The sequence below is a fragment of the Giraffa tippelskirchi genome, chromosome 8 (assembly GCF_054371585.1).
Source record: "Giraffa tippelskirchi isolate mGirTip1 chromosome 8, T2T-mGirTip1v1.2.pri, whole genome shotgun sequence".
Classification (NCBI taxonomy): domain Eukaryota; kingdom Metazoa; phylum Chordata; class Mammalia; order Artiodactyla; family Giraffidae; genus Giraffa; species Giraffa tippelskirchi.
The window spans coordinates 74,661,282-74,682,727 of NC_137282.1; the positions used below are offsets into that span (position 1 = coordinate 74,661,282).

The 21,446-nt window shown below is 39.8% G+C and overlaps 1 protein-coding gene across 1 annotated transcript in view; it reads right to left on the bottom strand.

Moving 5' to 3' along the window:
- Positions 1-21,446, bottom strand: part of CSMD1 (CUB and Sushi multiple domains 1) — a 1,578,457-nt gene that overhangs the window by 355,385 nt on the left and 1,201,626 nt on the right. The window contains exon 17 of the mRNA XM_081517452.1: positions 12,059-12,247. Within this exon, the coding sequence (XP_081373578.1) occupies positions 12,059-12,247 (189 nt within the window). The remainder of the gene's footprint in view (positions 1-12,058; positions 12,248-21,446) is intronic.

Consider the following 21,446-nt stretch of genomic DNA (forward strand, 5'->3'; position numbering starts at 1 on the left):
TCTAGTCAAGGCTATGGTTTTTCCAGTGGTCATGTATGGATATGAGAGTTGGACTGTGAAGAAAGCTGAGCACCGCAGAATTGATGCTTTTGAACTGTGGTGTTGGAGAAGACTCTTGAGAGTCCCTTGGACTACAAGGAGATCCAAACAGTTCATCCTAAAGGAGATCAGTCCTAGGTGTTCTTTAGAAGGACTGATGTTGAAGCTGAAACTCCAATACTTTGGCCACCTCACGTGAAGAGTTGATTCATCGGAAAAGACCCTAATGCTGGGAAGGATTGGGGGTAGGAGGAGAAGGGGACGACAGAGGATGAGATAGTTGGATGGCATCACCGACTCGATGGACATGGGTTTGGGTAAACTCTGGGAGTTGGTGATGGACAGGGAGGCCTGGCGTGCTGCGATTCATGGGGTCGCAAATACTCGGACACGACTGAGCAACTGAACTGAACTGATATGGAATCCAGAAAAATGGCATTGATCAACCTATTTTTAGGGAAGGAATGGAGATGCAGACGTAGAGAATGGACTTGTGGGCACAGTGGGGAGGGAGAGAGTGGGATGACTGGAGAAAGTAGCGTCAGCATAAATACACTCTCAGGTGTAAGATAGCCATCTTACACCAGGTGAGAAGTTGCTGTGTCGCACAGGGAGCCCCATCTGATAACCTCTGTGATAACCTGGCGAGATGCGATGGGGGAGGGGAGGCTAGGGAGGAACAGGGTGTATGTATAATTATGGCTGATTTATGTTGTTGTGTGGCAGGAACCAACGCAACATTATAAAATTTAAAAATTATAATTTTTTAAAATTTTATAATTAATTATAAAATCAAAAAACAATAAAAAGAAAAAAAGAGTAAGATATCAGTAATTCAAAATTTGCATGCACTTTATATAACTTAATTTTGCAAACAATTGAAGAGCGGATGTTTTTCTTTTCTTTCCTATGTTAAGTCCTATCGAGGTTTCCTGAGAATGGAAGAGCTGAACCAACAAGGAATCAAAGCAGATCAAACTGGCTCAGGGAAGCTGAGGGGAAGGGCATGGGGCCAGGTTCAGCCCCGAGTCAGTCTCCAGGTCCTCTGGACCCTTGACCCCCATGCTGTTCAAGGGTCCACTGTCACATGAAGATCCTGAATCACGTGTCATAAAAGCTGCTCCATAAATAACACTCAGAAAAGAATGAGCTCGTTTGTAGAAAAAGTGATATTTCTCATCAAGCTCACTCAGCATGTTATTTTGAGGAAACAGATAATTTCTTTGAATATGCAAACTGAGAGCTAGGTAAAAGCCAGCAAAAGAGAAATTTTCAAGAAGAGTTCTAGAATATTTTAACAGGCTAAAGTTTTCGCATCTTAAAGTTACAATGACACTTTATTATGAAAAAGGTAACATTAACATAGCATTTAACATTAATTTATTCAAAAATTAGTTACCAAGCTCCTGCCATTTATGAGCAAAATAGACAAAAATCTCTGCTCTGGCAGAATGCACATTCCAGCTGAAGAAGAGAGGATATAATATGAACGATTGATTATATACAGTGCTGGAAGATGACACATCCCAGCGAAGAAAATGCAGGAAGAAAGAAGAACAGGCTGGAGGCAGAGTAAACGGGGTGGCGGGGGAGGGGGCCTGACTGAGGAGGTGGCCTGTGAAGAAAGACTTGAGACAGAAGAAGGAAGCACTTGGTGATCTGGGGAAGAACTTATAGGAAGACAAAACGACCAGGACGAAGGCCAGAGCGAGAGTGGGCTGCTAGGGTGGGGAGTGGGCTGCTGATGGTTGTTCAGCCACTAAGTCGTGCCCGGCTCCCTGTGACCCCATGGAGCGCAGCACGCAAAGCTTCCCTGTCCTCCACTGTCTCCTGGAGTTTACTCAAACTCATGTCCATTGTCGGTGATGCCATCCAACCATCTCATCCTCTGTCACCCCCTTCTCCTCCTGCCCTCAATCTTTCCCAGCATCAGGGTCTTTTCCAGTGAGTCAGCTCTTCACATCAGGTGGCCAAAGGATTGAAGCTTCAGCATCAGTCCTTCCACGGAATCTTCAGGGTTGATTTCCTTTAGGATTGACTGGTTGAATCTCCTTTCTGTCCAAAGGGACTCTCAAGAGTCTTCTCTGGCACCACAATTTGAAAGCATCAATTCTTCAATGATCAGCCTTCTTTAGGGTCCAACTCTCACATCCATACATGACTACTGGAAAAACCATAACTTTAACTATACAGATATTTGTTGGCAAAGCGATGTCTATGCTTTTTAATATGCTGTCTAGATTTATCACAGTTTTTCTTCCAAGGAACAATCATCTTTTAATTTCATGGCTACAGTCACCCTCCACAGTGATTTTGGAGCCCAAGAAAATAAAAGTCTGCTGGGGTGGAAGGCAATCTGGCAGGGAGGGTGGGGAGAGAAGGGAGAGAGTCCTGGGCCCTGGGTTTTTGGGGTCAGATCCCTTCCAGGCCATGGCCCATCTCTGAGTGTGATGAAGGGTCACCCAAGGGCCCCACAAAGAGGATGACTTGGGGCCACTTGGCTTTCAGTTTGGGCACTGGGCTACTATGTGAGGAGGGGCTTGGGTGGCAGAAAGCAAAACAGGTAAGACCCTGGACAGAACATCAGCAGAGACGTGGCGGAAAGTGGTCAGAACCCCCATGTTTTGCAGATAGAGCCAAAAGGATTTCCTTGTCAATGGATGTGTGTGCCATGAAGGAAAAGGGAGATTGTGGGATGATCATAAGGTTCTAAGGCTGAGTGGGAAAAATGGACTGGGGGAGAACCGGGTTTTGAAAGTAAACCAGTTCAGTTTTGGACACACAAGTGCGATGCTTATTAGATATCCATGCAGAATGGCTGGAGCTGTAATTGGATATGCAAGTCTGGATCCCATGAGAGAGGTCTGACCAAGGGGTAGAAAGATGAGATCATCAACACTGTGAATGCAGATGTAGATAAAAAGACTAAAACCTGGGGTGTTCCTATGAATAAGACAAGTCCCTGTTTTTCCAAAGTTTACTTTCAGGTGGGCAAAGCAGATAAATTAATAAAAAGAAAGCCAAGCATGATTATTCTGAGAACAAGAATCGTAACTGGTTCTCAGTGGCAGGTGATGAGAGTACAGTGGGGCAAGTGATGGACACGCGGCCACGACGATGAACACCGAGTAAGTGAAGGAAGGATGGAGGCAAGGCAGACAGTCAGAGTCCACCCAGGGCTAACAGTTTGCTCGGGGACAGGCCAGGAGCTGCCAATCTACTGCAAGGCCATTGGGTTCCTGCTGGTCTTTTAAGTAAAACCCTCCCCTTACAGATTCTGCAGTTATCAGCTTCTGTCATTCCCACATTCTCCCTCATCTTCTCAAACCATGCACAAGGTCTTCCAGGAAATTCAAGCTTGCAAACAAGTCAGCCGTTGTTTCAAAGAACCAGAAAGCTGCCTTCAATAATTTTGTTTTAAAATGTCTACTCCATCTAGATTGGAGGAAGGCACGAGTTGAGGCATGTAGACTGTATCACAGGCGCTGGTCATTTTCCGCATGCGAGGTAACAGCAGAAAAGGCGGAGGGAGCAAAGGTGACAGATTCTACTCGCTCCCTGGCAGATACCACTTATTTCCACGGCACCAGCTCTAACGTGTAACCTCACAGCTTTCACATTCACAGTTTAAACGCTGATACACACTACTGTATGCATGCTCCGCCAAGCGTCCGGCTCTTTGGTGACCCCGTGGACTGTAGCCCACCAGGCTCCTCTGTCCATGGGATTTCCTGGGTTGTGGTTTCCTTCTCCAGGAGATCTTCTCGACCCAGGGACTGAACCCACATCTCCTGCAGTGGCAGGCGGATTCCTTTCCACTGAGCCACCAGCCCCATACACCACTGATACTATGTGTAAAATAGACAAGGAGCGACAACCTACCGCATAGCGCAGGGAACTCTACTCAGTGCTCTCTGGTGACCAGAATGGGAAGGAAATCCCAAACAGAGGCGATAGATGTGTACCTATAGCTGAATCACGTTGCTGTACAGCAGAAACTTACAGAACACTGTAAAGCAACCACATTCCAAAAAAAAAAAAAAAAACAAACTTCACTTCTTTCTCAAACCACAGCTGGACTAGCAACTGCTTGCTAAGCATCTCAGAATGAAACCTTTGGGCCCCTACTCTCCTCTCACTGCCTGCGTCTTCACCTCTCACCTCTGGAAAGTTCTGTAACTGGTGTGTTTCAGCTTGTTTGTGTCCACTTGACCTCCTGCCTCCTAACTGTTGCTTCTTCCTTGAGGAGATTAGCACGTGAAAGCATGCAGTATACTGGCTGATTTGTTTCTTTACTTTTTCTATTATTTCCTCTTTTTTGTTGTTGTTGCTTTAAACTGTTAATAAAGTTCTATTTAAAGCAAAAAACTTAATGGGGTTACTTTTCATTTCCCATTATTTATGGACTCCCCATGCCCTACAGAAATTGTTTTTGTTCATTCATTCATTTATATGGAGATCCTTTCAGAACATCGTGACTTAAAAAAGAAAAAAGTCGTGGATAAACAAGAACTGTTCAGTTGAGGTGGCCCTGCCCTTGTCCTGGCTTTCACCTCGAAGAACAGGGCACACGTGGTCTCAAATCTCTCACCCATGGAATCAGGGTCACGCCCACAGGACCAGCCTGAGAGGCCCTTGAACTACTTTTGATCAGCTTCCACCCTCAGCAAACAAATCTCTCTCCTTCAGTCCCTGCCGGCTGTTTATGACTTTATGCATGATTCTCCCTGTTTCTTCACTTTCAGTCTTTTCTTTCCTCTCAACCCCATTATTAAAGATGCATCATGAAAGCTGTCATCCAAGCCTTTCAAGATTTCAAGTTCTTTTATTTCTGTATTCTCAACCATTTGTCCTGTGTCTAACAGAGCATTTACTTCATTGGATGATTAAACATGTCTTTCTTCTCTATATTCTAATAGATTATGAACTTGCTGAATATGTGCTGTAAAATCAGTGGTTGTTCAATAAATGCTTGTGGAAAGAACAAAGAGTTTACAAAAATATTTATTTAATGTAGAAACTTTTCCAAAGATTTCTTAGCATTTGTTTTTCACCAAATAAAAGGGTGTCAATTTATTGCAATGTTCCCTTTGCTTCTTCAAAATCTGAGTATCTAAAGCATCAATAGAAAAAAAAAAAGAAATGCAACAATGTTATTAATATGATGTGAGAGATAGTGACGGAATTTACCTTTTTTCATGGTGATATGGAATATTATAATTAATTCTGATTTCTCCTTTCCTTTCTGAGAGCTGTAAATTTTTGAAAGTGTAAATATCCTACTGATGTATCATTTGTCACAATAAAAACCCACAGGGTTTAAGAGATGGCTTATGACTTGCAAAGGCAACAAAAATAATTCTTAAGGTTAAATGAAAACAGTCAACCATGACAGACTAAAACTCTCATATCAAACTCTAAAATCTCCCGCAGTGTGCAGATTTATTAATCACCTTTCATCATAAATGTATTATTATCTAAGACAGGTCACAAGGAAGCATAAGCAAATAGTTTACATTACCAATCTCTTTAGAAAGTTTAAACTCAAAATTTACATAAATTTAAATTGGGAGACAATAATAGATAAAATGCACAAGTCTAATGCACCTGATCATTTCCTATGGAAAACAAAAATATAGCATCTCAGATATCTGCAAAGCACACAAGGCCCTTTCCAGTGTATGCCCATGCCATTTCTAGATAGCTTCCTTCTGGTCATTCCACTCATTTTCCATTCACTTTCCTTCACTGAAACTCCAGGAATTTGCAGAAAGTTCCATGCTGATCAACTCAGTTGAGCTTGCTCATTTCCTCTGCCTAGAACTTCTCTTTGCGTATTAGATTTTGAAAAATTCAACTTAGCTCTAGAATCTCATCCCAAGGTTCTATTTTAGATTAGTTCTTCTTCAATTGCTACTTCCTAGGAGAGACTGTATTAAATGATTAAATGTGAATACGTAAACACTATAGTCTGAATGTTTGCATCCCTAAAATTCATGTTGAGATCCTAAGGTCTGATGTGATGGTATCAGGGGTGGGGCCTCTGATACGATCAGTCATGAGGGCTGCTGTTGGTGGTGATTTAGTTGCTCAGCTGTGTCTGAATCTTTGTGACCTCATAGACTGTAGCCCGCCAGGCTTCTCTGCCCGTGGGATTTCCATGCAAGAATACTAGAGTGGGCTGCCATTTTCTTCTCCAGGGGATCTTCTCGACCCAGGAATCAAATCCACATCTCCTGCACTGGCAGGCAGACTCTTTACCAATGAGCCACCAGAGAAGCCCCACGAGGGCTGAGGTCTCATTACTGGGATCGGAACCCTGATAAAAGAGGCCCCAGAGTGCTCCCTCATCCTTTCCACCGTGAGATGACTCAGTGGGCAGACGGCTGTCTACAACCCAGTATAGGGCCCCATAAGAACTCAGCCATGCTGGTAGCACCCTGATCTCAAAGAGAGTCATCATCCAGAATTGTGAAAGATAACTTCTGTAGATTATAAGCCACACAATCTGTGGGACTAAGAATATATATCATTTCATTGACTGGATTATAAATGTTAAAGAGACTTTTAGAACTGTATATGGGAAAAATGGATGTCAGAAAAGCTAGTAGTGCTAGTGACCTGGAGCAAATGCAGAAGAATTCTGGTGAAGGTGGAGTGCAACCTGGTCTTGCAGGATGAGGATGACTGGATAGAAGCAGAAAATAGTCTTGGATAGATGCTAAAACATTTAAACAAAGCAAATAGACAACATCAAGTCAACAATAACATGTGCATTCTCTTTTGATAAGAGTCCATTCAAAATAAAAATGACAGGTCTCAAGTGGGTCAGGATAAATCCCTCCTATTTATATATCAGTTTTCTTTACCAGATCAAGAATCTATTAAATAGCGGAGCTGATGACTGGCCTGTCTTCTGTGTTGGACTAGCACCATCCTCCACCACCACCCAGCGGTGGAATCATGATCAGGGGACTTCATGCTATCGGTCTCTCCAGCTCTCACTGGGAAATCTACAGTTGAAACAACTCGAGAAGCCCCACTGGAGTAGATGCTCAACCGACCTACCTCAAAAGCAAGTGTACAAAAGAGAGCAGCTTGTATAAGTTTCATTTCTAAATTCCATTTTTAGCTCTCTCCCATAAAATCATTAAAGCTGCACGATGACATTCAATAGAGCCATGAATTTATATATCATGTAAACATTTCAATAAAATTATTCATGTGATTAACTTACAAATTTTGGATTAAGTGATATAATAAAATATATTGATTGATATTCAGTTATGTGTTAATAACATAGAAGTCTTTTAAGGGTTAGGCCCTTATTGTACTTAGGGTTGTTAGTAAAGACTCCAAATAAGGAGGGAACATTTTGGTACAGTACTTAAGTCATCCTCAAGTTTTACAAATTTTTAATTAGTACAGTAGTTAGCATCCTTATTTACTTTTTTATCATTAGAGTTCTAATACAAAAATAAAACATGGCAACAAAAATTCAAATAAAACCGTAAAATGAAGAGCTACAAATGTCTCTCTTCACCCTCCCTGATAGTCTACTAACACCCCAAAAAGGGAAGAAATGTTCCTTGCAGTTATAATTTTAGATTATAAATATATACAATTATGTATATATTTATATTATATATATATGTATAATTTTAGATTATAAATATGTAATTGTAGATATAATTTTAGGTTGTCTATTTCCAGTCATTTCCTGTGCATACACTGTGAGGGTACCTGTAGTCACTTACATGTGTGTGCTCACACACATGATACACATTGCACTATGAGTTGCTTTTTTTTCTCTCAAGAAACTACATTATTTACATTTCCCAGTAATAATGCAGAATGAACATGCAGATTCCTAATCCCACAATGAATCCAAATAATATGAACTTTCCACTGCAAATCCAACAAGGGAGGCAAATTACTGCATTTTACTTGCATTTTCCTGATTCCTGGTCAAAATGGGCCTATTTTACACCATTTATTGGCCTTTGTGCACTTCTGGGAGTCGTCAATGTGTTTGTTTTCCTCAAAGATCTATTAGTTTATTTGTGTTGTTTATTTTCCTTCATTTGTTTATTGGACAAAGTCATTTAGAATCATATTACACAGACAGTACAATTATTTTATCTAATCTGACCATTTTCTTTTAAAAATTTTAATGGAACTTTTTGATGCATGAAACAGGACACTCAAAGCCGGTGCACTGGGACATCCCTGGGAGATGGGATGGGGAGGGAGGTGGGAGGGGGGTTCAGGATGGGGACACATGTACACCCATGGCTGATTCATGTCAATGTATGGGGAAAAAACACTACAATATTATAAAGTAATTAGCCTCCAATTAAAACAAATAAGTTAATTTAAAAAATAAAAAAATAATTAATGGAACTTTTAATTTGTATATAGTGAAATGTCAATGTTTTTCATTTATTTTCTCTAGATTTCTTTATAAGGTTTTCCAAGAATTAAAAAGTAAAATTTCTTAATGGATAAACTGCTTCATTGACTGTGCTTAAAGCCTTTGACTGTGTATCACAACAAACTGTGGAAAATTCTTAAAATGATGGGAATCCCAAACCAACGTATCTGTCCTCTGAGAAACCTGTATGCTCTTCAATAAGTGGTGCTGGGAAAACTACACACCTATGTGTAAAAGAATGAAATCAGAACATTTCCTAATGCCATACACAAAGATAAACTCAAAATGGATTGAAGGCCTAAATACAAGACCAGAAACTAAAATTCTTAGAGAAAAACATAGGCAGAACACTTGATGATGTAAATCAAAGCAAGATCCTGTATGATTCACCTCTTATAGTAATGGAAATAAAAGCAAAAATAAACAAGTGGGACCTGATTAAACTTAAAAGCTTTTGCACAGCAGAGGAAACTACAAATAAGGTGAAAAGACAACCCTCGGAATGGGAGAAAATAATAACATAGGAAACAACTGATAAAAATCAATTTCCAAAATATACAAGCAGCTCATGCAACTCAGTACCAGAAAAACAAACAACCCAACCAAAAAGTGGGATAAAGCCCTAAACAGACATTTCTCCAAAGAAGACATACAGATGGCTAACAAACACATGAAAAGATGCTCAACATTGCTCATTATTAGAGAAATGCAAATCAAAACTGCACTAAGATACCACCTCACACCAGTCGGAATGGTCATCATGAAAAAGTCTACAAAAAATAAATGCTGGAGAAGGTGTGGAGAAAAGGGAATCCTCTTGCATTGCTTGTGAGAATGTAAATTGATACAACTACAATGGAAGACGGTATGGAGATTCCTCAAAAAATCTCTGGTTCATATGTACAATGGAATATTACTCAGCCATAAAAGGAACACATTTGAGTCAGTTCTAATGAGGTAGATGAAACTAGAGCCTATTATACAGAGTGAAGTAAGTCAGAGAGAGAAATAAAAATATGGTATACTGATGCATATATATGGAATCTAAAAAGATGGTACTAATGAATTTATTTGCCAGACAGCAATGGAGAAACAGACAGAGAAAAGACCTATGGAAATGGGAAGGGGAGGAGAGAGAGGGTGAGATGTATGGAGAGAGTAACATGGAAACTTACTTTACCATGTGTAAAATAGATAGCCAATGGGAATTTGCTGTATGACTCAGGGAACACAAAAAGAGCCTCTGTAAAAATCTACAAAGGTAGGATGGGGAAGGAGGTGGGAGGGAGTTTTGGGAGAGAGGGTACATGGGTGTTCCTATGCCTGATTCTTGTTGATGTTTGACAGAAAACAACAAAATTCTGTAAAGCAATTAACCTTCAGTTAAAAATAAATAAATTCAAAAATAAGCAACATTTAGACATGGAAAAAAAGACTGTTTCAAAATTGGGAAAGAAGTATATCAAGGCTGCATATTGTTACCCTGCTTATATAACTTATATGCAAAGTTCACCATGCAAAATGCTGGGCTGGATGAATCACAAGCTTAAATCAACATTGCCAGGAGAAAGACCAACAATCTTAGACATGCAGATGATACCACCCTAACGGCAGAAACTGAAGAGGAACTAAAGAGCCTCTTGATGAAGGTGGAAGAGGAGAGTGAAAAAGCTGGCTTAAACCTCAACATTTATGAAACTAAGATCACGGCATCTGGCCCCACCACTTCATGGCAAATAAATGGAGAAAAAATGGAAAAAAGGCAAATTTTATTTTCTTGGGCTACAAAATCACTGCAGATGGTGACTGCAGCCAGGAAATTAAAGTTCCTTGGAAGAAAAGCTATGACAAACCTAGATAGTGCATCATAAAACAGAGTCATCAGTTTGCCTACAAAGTTCCTTATAGTGAAAGCTATTGTTTTTCCAGTAGTCATGTATGGATGTTGAAATTGGGACCATAAGAAGGCTAAGTGCTAAAGAATCGATGTTTACAAACTATAGTGCTGGAGAAGACTCTTGAGAGTCCCTTGGACAGCAAGGAGATCAAACCAGTCAATCCTAAATGAAATCAACTCTGAATATTTACTGGAAGGACTGATGCTGAAGCCAAAGCTCCAATACTTTGGTGATCTGATGCAAAGAGCCAACTTATTGGGAAAGACCCTGATGCTGGGAGAGACTGGAGGCAAGAGGAGAAGGGGGCAACAGAGGACAAGATGGTTGGATGGCATCACTGATTCAATGAACATGAGTTTGAGTAAATTCCGAAACATAGTGAAGGACAGGGAAGCCTGACATGCTACAGTCCATGGGGTCTCAAAGAGACAGACATGACTCAGTGAATGAACAACAGATGGATAAACAAAAGGACAAAGGCAATGACTCATGTGTATATAGTCACTTGTGTGACAGAACAGAGCAGGCATCAAGGAAGAGACAGTACAATCTTATCAATAAATGGATCTAGACACTACATCACATCTTACAAAAATATTAGATGAGTTTAAAGTATATATTTGACATTAAAAAAAAAAACTAGCATTTGCTTTCAGGGTGATGAACATATCCTTAATCATGGTGATGGTTTCACACATGTATAGGTATCTCAGAACATAGTAAAATTTTCACATTAGACAGGCAGTTTATAGTATTTTAATTATACCTCAATAAAGCTGTTAAAATTTTAAAGGTTTTCAAAAGAAAACAACAAAATATCTTTATGACTTGAGGGTAGTAAGCCTTCTTAAACACTATCTGTAAAGCCCCAATCACAAATGAATGCATTGAACAAGTAGATTATTTTCAAATGAAAACATACTATTCTTCAAAAAATAAAAAATAAATAAATAAAAAAGACCAAGAAGAGGAAGACGGAGACAGAGCGAGAGAAAGTGGTCACAGTACATGGATTCAACGGAGGAGAGGTCCCCAAATACATAAGCAAGTCTTATTATTCCATAAGAAAAAGGTATGTGACCCAATATAAATAGGAGGAAGGAAACAAATCATTCATGGAAGAGGGTGTACTCTTAGCCAAACAAGCAGGAAAAGGTGCTCAGAATAACTCAAATGTTCATACATTTGGAATAAACGATGGTGGTGCATTTATACAGGGAAAGAGATGACAAGAATGAAGGAGGTGTAGTTAAATGACATGCCCTGGATGCCACAGTGTATGACTGAGTGAAAGAAGCTAGAGATAGCACAGAAACCTCCCGTATGATTTCCTCTACATAGAACCTTTTGGGTCAAGGGGACTGTAGCCTTTGTGAGGGCAGTGACTGGGATGAGGCAGGGCTCCTGGGTCGCTGGTCACATTCATCTACTGATCTGTGGGCTTGATCTTATACAATGTGCTTGCTGTGGGAAAATTCATTCTATCAATAGAAGCTCTACCTCATAGGGAAGATTCTAGGTAAACTGCAAGCACTGAACAGTCATGTTTTAAGGTCTAAGAGCTTTTAAACAGAAGTCGTGTTGCAGTCACCTCCTAAACCATCGCATAAAATGCTCACCACCCAAACTGTTTAAATAATTTCTGTGCACGTCTTCCTGGTTTGCTGCTCCTTTGCACTCCACCTACCATCACAGCTGGGCAACGCGTGGTTCCACTGGTGGTTCTGCTCACAGACGAGGGGCTCGTCATCACTCAGAGTGTAGCCCGGGTCGCAGCTGAAGGTCACTGTGGACCGGATGCCAAAGTGACTGCCGTGCCGATGCCCGTTCACGGGGATCCCAGGATCAAGGCAGGAGTCAGACTCCAGAGTCACACCTGGACACACAGGGAAAATCATCATATGGGGACCTTCCTGGGTTATAGAAAACAAGTCAGTATCTGTGCCATAATACATACAAAATATTCCTAGACATGATCAGACCTGGCAAATTATGGAAGTGAATCCAGTAACCCATTCATGTGAAGACAAATACATTTTCAAATATTTGCTTTTTCTGTAGATAGGTGTATCAGTTCAGTTCAGTTCAGTTCAGTTCAGCTGCTCAGTCGTGTCCAACTCCCTGCGACCCCATGAATCGCAGCACGCCAGGCCTCCCTGTCCATCACCAACTCCCAGAGTTTACCCAAACTCATGTCCATTGAGTCGGTGATGCCATCCAACCATCTCATCCTCTGTCGTCCCCTTCTCCTCCTGCCCCCAATCCTTCCCAGCATTAGGGTCTTTTCCAATGAGTCAGCTCTTCGCATCAGGTGGCCAAAGTATTGGAGTTTCAACTTCAGCATCAGTCCTTCCAATGAACATCCAGGACTGATCTCCTTTAGATAACTTTCCTTCTAAGGAGTAAGCATCTTTAATTTCATGGCTGCAATCACCATCAGCAGTGATTTTGGAGCCCAAAAAAATAAAGTCTGACAGTGTTTCCACTGTTTCCCCATTTATTTCCCATGAAGTGATGGGACCAGATGACATGATCTTAGTTTTCTGAATGTTGAGCTTTAAGCCAACTTTTTCACTCTCCTCTTTCACTTTGTTCAAGAGGCTATTTAGTTATTCTTTGCTTTCTGCCATAAGGGTGTATGCTGTTACATTAATAACCAGGTAGTAGCTAGGGAGTGAAATCTTGAATAATTTGCTGACCTCCCTGAATTTCTGTTCATTTGAAAACCAATCAACTGTACTAAACAAAGTCTAAGTCTGTTTCCTGTCTAGCTCTTATCTCTCCTCCTTTTTATATTTGATATATCAGTAATTTTGGCAATCATACTTCAACTTTCATATATTTGCATACATTCCCCCAAGCTCATACACACATCAGGCAAATTAAAATTGCACTGAGGTTGATTTTCTAAAATTGCGTTCCACAAATCCAAACTTTACTTTTTCAAATTTGCACTTAAGTCAGCCACTTTCAAGATGGCTATAAAATTAGCCTATGCTAAAAGATGTTAAAACATAAAGTGCTATATAAAGTCAAGTAATGATGATCACATCATTTCAAGAGTTTCTTTTCTCTGTCTCTGACATTCCTCTTTATTTTTAGAATAATACATTTTAAAGGATGCGAAAAAAGGGAGTAAGGGAAGAGAATATCATTGCAATGTTTAGGAACTCAAAGGGATTAAGAAAAAAATAGACGTGTGGACTTCCCTGGTGGTTCAGTGGTAAAGAATCTACCTGCAGTGCAGGAGACATGGGTTCAAACCCTGATCTGGGAAGATTCCACGTGCTGTGGGACAGCCAGGCCCGTGGCCGCAACTACTGAGCCCAAGCTCTTGAGCCCAGGAGCCACAACAGTTGAAGCCTCAGTGCTGTGCAACCTGTGCTCTGCAATAAGAGAAGCCACCACAACGGGAAGCCTGCACACTGCAGCTAGAGAGAAGCCCCCGCTTGCCGCAACTAGAGAAAGCCTGAGCAGCAGTGAAGACCCAGCAGGGTCAAAGATAAATAAATAAGTAAAATTATTAAAAAAAGACTTGCTGTTGCTATAACTCTCTCAGTAAGATTCAAAACATTGCAATTATGACTTGAAGTATTCATGAAAACTCTTAAATTATTACCAGTATTCAGATTATTTACCCTCCTAAAATGATACTTGGGATGTTTCTGATCATCATGTATATTTTACCAAAGTTTGAGTGACACATCTTATGATGAGTATAACCCTCCCTTGTTCAGTCAAATACACGAGTTGCCACTAAGGAGTGAGTTTCTTAGATAAATTAGTGATGCGGTTTCCTTAAAGCACCGCCATGTGATCCAATAGGCGCAGAAACACAAGCAGGGAGAGCACTTTCAGTGAGACCTTCTGCTGAATTACCAAACCCTGAGGGTCATTACAGGAACCCCCTAGAACTTGCATCTGGTTTCAGAATGGGCAGGATGAACAAACGTTGTGCTTTGTAAGTCTGTGCTCTTCACCTCTCTGGTTAACAGACAGCAGAAAGGACTGGCACAGTGAAGTGCTCCAAGGGGAAAGTAAGTGAAACAATAACAAGAAAAAGAAGTGAAAAAAATATAGCATCATTATTCCCAAGATTTTTTTTTTTCTTAAAAATTAGTCGTTCTCTGTGGGAGAAGGCGAGGGTGGGATGATCTGAGAAAATAGCATTGTAACATGTATATCATCATATGTGAAATAGATCACATGCATGAAACAGAGTGCTCAGGGCTGGTGCACTGGGATGGCCCAGAGGGATGGGATGGGGAGGGAGGTGGGAGGGGGGTTCAGGATGGGGACACCCATCCTGTGGGTGATTCAGTACACCCGTGGCTGATTCATGTCAATGTATGGCAAAAACCACTACAATATTGTAAAGTAATTAGCCTCCAATTAAAATAAATTAATTAATTTAAAAAATAAAATAAAGGCAATGGAACTTACATAAAAGCAAGTGGATAAATATGAGTGAATAAAAATTTTAAAGTTACATAAATAAAAATTGCAACAAAATTTTAAAAAAATTGGTCATTCTAACTAAAATCCTCAAACTAACCTATACACACACAATCACATGCTATACACACATACATTCACTTTCTACACAGATACATACCTTCACTTTCCACACAAACATTCACTTTCTAACACACTTTCACTTTCTACAGTCACATTCACATTCACCACACACATAAACATTCATTTCTACACACACACACACACACACACACACACTCACTTTCTACACACATCTACTTCCTACACACACACTCGCTTTCTCCACACGATCTTTCATTTTCTACAGTAATGCAGTTATACTTTCTAAAGACACACATTAAATTTCCACCCACAAACATTCACATTCTATACACACATATTTTCTACACACACACACGATACACTTTCTACTGACAAACACACATTCACCTTCTATACACACACATTCATTTTCTTCATGCACACATTCACCTTCTACAAACGCACACACTTTCTACACATGCACCCGCTCACTTTCAACACACACTTTCAGTTTCTACACACACATTCACTTTCCATACAAACACAACTCACTTTCTACACAAATACACTTTCACTTTCTACACACATTCACTTTCTACACAAACACAACTCTCTTTCTACACACACTTTCCACATGAACATACTTTCACTTTCTACACACACCTTCTACACAAACACACTTTCTAAACATTTTCACTTTCTACACATACATGCACATTTTAAACCCACACATGTTCACTTTTTACACATTCACTTCTTACACAGACACATAGTCCCTTTCTGTACATTCACTTTCTATGCAAACACATTCACTTTCTACACCCACACTCTCATTTTCCACACTCACACACTTTCACTTTCCACACATTTTTAATTTCTACAGACACACTTTCACTTTCTACAGATTCATTCACTTTCAACACATACATTTCACATTAATACACTGACAAATATTCTCATTCCACACCAGCACAGGCATAAATTTTCTAAACACACACATAGATATTCTACACATACATATTCACTATTTACACACATTCACTTTCAAGACACAACACACACATTCACTTTCTACATACTCACATTGACTCTACACACACATTCCCCTGCTGCACACACATACACATTCATTTCTATACACATATACATTCAGTTTCTACACACACACGTTCACTTTCTACATGCACACACCTTCGCTTTTACACACACTTTCACCCTACACACTCACATTTTCATTCTCCACACACACTTTCACTTTCCACACAAACACACTTTCACTTTCTGCACACTTTCACTTTCTATACATTTATTCACATTTTAAACACACATTCACATAACACACACATCCTCTTCCTACACACAGATAATATTCACTTTCCACACATACAGTTTCACTTTCTGCAACAATTCACTTTCTACATACACTTTCACATTAGACACTCCTAAGCTTTCACTTTCTATGCACACACATGTACTTTCTGCACATAGTCATTTTCTACATACTTTTTCACTTCTTACACACATACTGTTTCATTTCCTATACATGTGTTCACACTCCACACAAACACAAACCACTTTCTACACACACTTTCACTTTGCATACTCACACACTTTCACTTTCTAGATATACACTTTCACTCTACACAAATACACTTTCACTTTCTACACAAATACATTTTTACTCTCTACACATTTTTACTTCCAACACACAATGCACTTTCTAAACTCACATATGTTTACATTTTACACTCACACACCTTCACTTCTGACACAGACACATATTCACTTTTTACACACATGTTCACTTTCTACAGAAACACAATCGCTTTCTACACACATACTTTCACTCCCCACACTCACACACTTTCACTCTATTCAGACACACTTTCACTTTCTACACATACTTTCACTTTCCACACACATTTTACATTATACAAACATTCTCACTTTACATCCACACATAGACTGTCTATACACACACTCACTATCTATACACTTTCAATATCTACACACGACACACTTGTTCACTTTCTACGTACACTCTCACTTTCAACTCTCACACATACTTTTACTTTCTGTACACACTCATTCATTCTACACACACATTCACCTTCTACACACACATGCACATTCATTTCTACACACATATACTTTCAGTTTCTGTACACACACATTTTACTTTCTACACAGCCACACTCACTTTCTACACACACTTTTACTTTCTACATCCACACACTCACTTTCCATACACACATATTTTACATTCTACATTCACAAACTTTCTCTTTCTACAGCCACACACACACACACACACACACTTTCTACACACACACATTCAGTACCTACACACATTCACTCAACTCACACATGCACTTTCTACACTTAGTTTCACTGTCGACACCCTTTCACTTTCTATAGTTTCTTTTTCTACACACTTTTACTTTCTCCACATAGATTCCCATTCCAAACACACATCCACTTTCTACACACACATTCACATTCTAGATACACACATTTTTACGCAGGCACTTTCACTTTCTATAAACACATTCACTTTCTACAGACATGTTACATTCTACATGCACAAACATTCTCGTTCTACACTCACACAGACATACAGTTTTAACACACACACATTCACTATCTACACACAATCACTTTCTACACAGAACACACACATTCACTTTCTACAAACACACATTCACTTTCTAAAAACTTTCACTTTCTACATATTTTCTTTCTTCACACTTTATACAGACAAACTTTCACTTTCCACACTCCTACACTTTAACTTACTACACACACTTTCACTTTCCACACACACATACACATTCATTTCTAAACACACACAATCAGTTTCTACACAGAAACATTCACTTCCTACACACACATTCCCTTTCAACACACAATTCCACTTGCCACACACATTCACTACCCACACACTTTCACTTTCTACACACATTTTCACTTTCTATATACTAGCTTTATGCACACTTTCACTTTCTCCACACACATATTCACATTACACACACACAATTAACATTCTATACTCACAAACATTCTACACACACAGAGACATACACATTCTACACATTCACTATCTACACATATTCACTTTCAACAACACACACACTTATTTCTACACACACACATTCATTTATACACAACATTCACTTTCTGTGCAGACACATACGCTTTCCGCAACATACTTTCACTTTCTACAATCACAGACGCCCACCTCTACACCCACGCACTTTCACTTTCACACATTTTCACTCCGCGCGCACAGCTTCACTTTCCGCACACACTTTCACTTTCTACAATCACAGACTCCCACCTTCTGCACCCATGCACTTTCACTTTCACTCTGTGTGCACAGCTTCACTTTCCACACACACACACACACACACACACACACACACACACACACACTCACTCTTCCACTTTCTACAATCACTGACCCCCACCTTCTACACCCACGCACTTTCACTTTTACACACTTTCACTCCATGCGCACAGCTTCACTTTCCACACACTTTCACTGTCCACAATCAGACTCCCACCTTCTACACCCACGCACTTTCACTTTCACACACTTTCACTCCGCGTGCATAGCTTCACTTTCCACACACTTTCACTTTCACTTTCTACAATCACAGACTCCCACCTTCTACACCCACACACTTTCACTTTTATACACTTTCACTCTGCGTGCACAACTTCACTTTCCACACACACACACACGTGCGTGCACACACACACTTTCACTTTCTACAACCATAGACTCCCACCTTCTACACCCACACACTTTCACTTTCACACACTTTCACTTTCACACACTTTCACTCTGCGCGCACAGCTTCACCCCACACACACACTTTCACTTTCTACAATCACAGATTCCCACCTCTACACCCACACACTTTCACTTTCACACATTTTCACTCCACGTGCACAGCTTCACTTTCCACACACTTTCACTTTCACTTTCTACAATCCCAGACTCCCACCTTCTACACCCATGCACTTTCACTTTTATACACTTTCACTCTGCGTGCACAGCTTCACTTTCCCCACACACACACGCACACACACACTTTCACTTTCTACAACCACAGATTCCCACCTTCTACACCCATGCACTTTCACTTTCACACACTTTCACTCTGCGTGCACAGCTTCACTTTCTACAATCACACTTTCACTTTCTACAATCACAGACTTCCACCTTCTACACCCATGCACTTTCTCTTTCACACACTTTCACTCTGTGTGCATAGCTTCACTTCTGTTTGTAGTGATGCTTCCTAAGGCCCAGTTGACTTTGCATTCCAGGATGTCTGGCTCTAGGTGACTGATTACACCATCGTGGTTATCTGGGTCATGAAGATTTTTTTTGTATAGTTCTGTGCATTATTTTCACCTCTTCTTAATATCTTCTGCTTCCATTAGGTCCATACCATTTCTGTCCTTTATTGAGTCCATCTTAGCATGAAATGTTTCCTCGGTATCTCTAATTTTCTTGAAGATATCTCTAATCTTTCCCTTTCTATCATTTCCCTTTATCTTTTTTGCACTGATAACTTAGGAAGGCTTTCTGACCTCTCCTTGATATTCTTTGGAACTCTGCATTCAAATCGGTAGATATTTCCTTTTCTCCTTTGCCTTTCACTTCTCTTCTTTTCTCAGTTATTTGTTTTGCCTCTTAAGACAACCATTTTGCCTTTTTGCATTTCTTCATCTTAGGAATGATTTTGATCACTGCCTCTTGTACAATGTTACAAGCCTCCATCCACAGATCTAATCCCCTGAATCTATTCATCACTTCCACTGTATAATTGTAAGGGCTTTGATGTGGGGCATACCTGAATGGACTAGTGGTTTTCCCTACTTTCTTCAACTTAAGCCTGAATTTTGCAATAAGGTGTTCATGATCTGAGCCACAGTCAGCTCCTGGTCTTGTTTTTGCTAACTGTACAGAGCTTCTCCATCTTCAGCTGCAAAGAATATAATCAATCCAATTTTGGTATTGACCATCTGGTGATGTTCATGTGTAGAGTCTTTTCTCGTATTCTTGGAAGAGGGAATTTGCTATGATCAGTGCCTTCTTTTGTCAAAACTCTGTTAGCCTTCGTTCTGCCAAATTTTGTACTCCAGGACCAAAATTGCCTGTTACTCCAGGTAACTCTTGACTTCCTACTTTTGCATTCCAGTCCCCTAAGATGAAAAGGACATCTTTGTGTGTGTGTGTGTGTGTGTGTGTGTGTGTGTGTGTGTGTGTGTGTGTGTTAGTTCTAGAAGGCCTTGTAGGTCGTCTTGGAACCGTTCAACTTCAGCTTCTTCAGCACTACTGATCGGGCCATAGACTTGGATTACTGTGATATTGAATGGTTTGCCTTGGAAACGAACAGAAATCATTCTGTTGTTTTTGAGATTGCACCTAAGTACTGAATCTCAGACTCTTTTTTTGACTATGATGGCTGCTCAATTTCTTCTAAGGGATTCTTGCCCACAGTAGTAGATATAATGGTCACCTGAATTAAATTCGCCTATATCAGTCCATCTTAGTTCACTGATTTCTAGAATGTCGACATTCACTCTTGCCATCTCCTGTTTGACCACTTCCAATTTGCCTCGATTCATAGACCTAACATTCCTGGTTGCTATGCAACATTGTTCTTTACAGCATCGGACTTTACTTCCATCACCTGTCACATCCACACCTGGGCCTTGTTTTCACTTTGGCTCAGCCTGTTGTTTCTTTCTGGATCTTTTTCTCTGCTCTTCTCCAGTAGCATATTGGGCACCTACTGACCTGGGAAGTTCATCTTTCAGTGTCATATCTTTTTGCATTTTCATACTGTTCATGGGGTTCTCAAGGCAAAAATACTGAAGTGGTTTGCCATTCCCTTCTCCAGTGGACCATGTTTTGTCAGAACTCTCCATCATGACCTGTCTGTCTTGGGTGGCCCTGCATGGCCATGAGTTAGATGAGGCTGTGATCCAAGTGATAGGTTGGTTAGTTTTCTGTAATTGTGGTTTCCATTCTGTCTGCCCTCTAATTGGATCAGTTCAATGCTGAGGAGTTGCACAAATTCAGATGACTGTAATGTATATTCATCTTCACTCCAAAGAAAAGTGATGACTTAAAAGGACATTAAAAACTAATGAAATGCAAAAGTTTCTCCTTCTTAAAATATACTTCATGTTTTAAAAAAGTACAACTTTGATATAAATTCTATATATACATGAAGCATATATAATAATTTGAATTAAATATAAAATTATTCTTTCAATCTCTAACAATTACTTATTATCAGAATATGAATAAAATATAATTCTATATTTAGTCAAAAAGTACATATATCCTTATATGTGTATTTGCATATATATGTTTGCATATAATTATATAGATAAGCCTGTCAAACAGAGAAATGTACACAAGTTATTAATTTTAGCTGTTAGAAAGGGTTTGGGCAAGATTAACATGAGTAGCAGTGGGTGATGTCTGGAAAGGAAGGCAATAAGAGAAAAAAAGATTAAAAATTCAGCAAGTG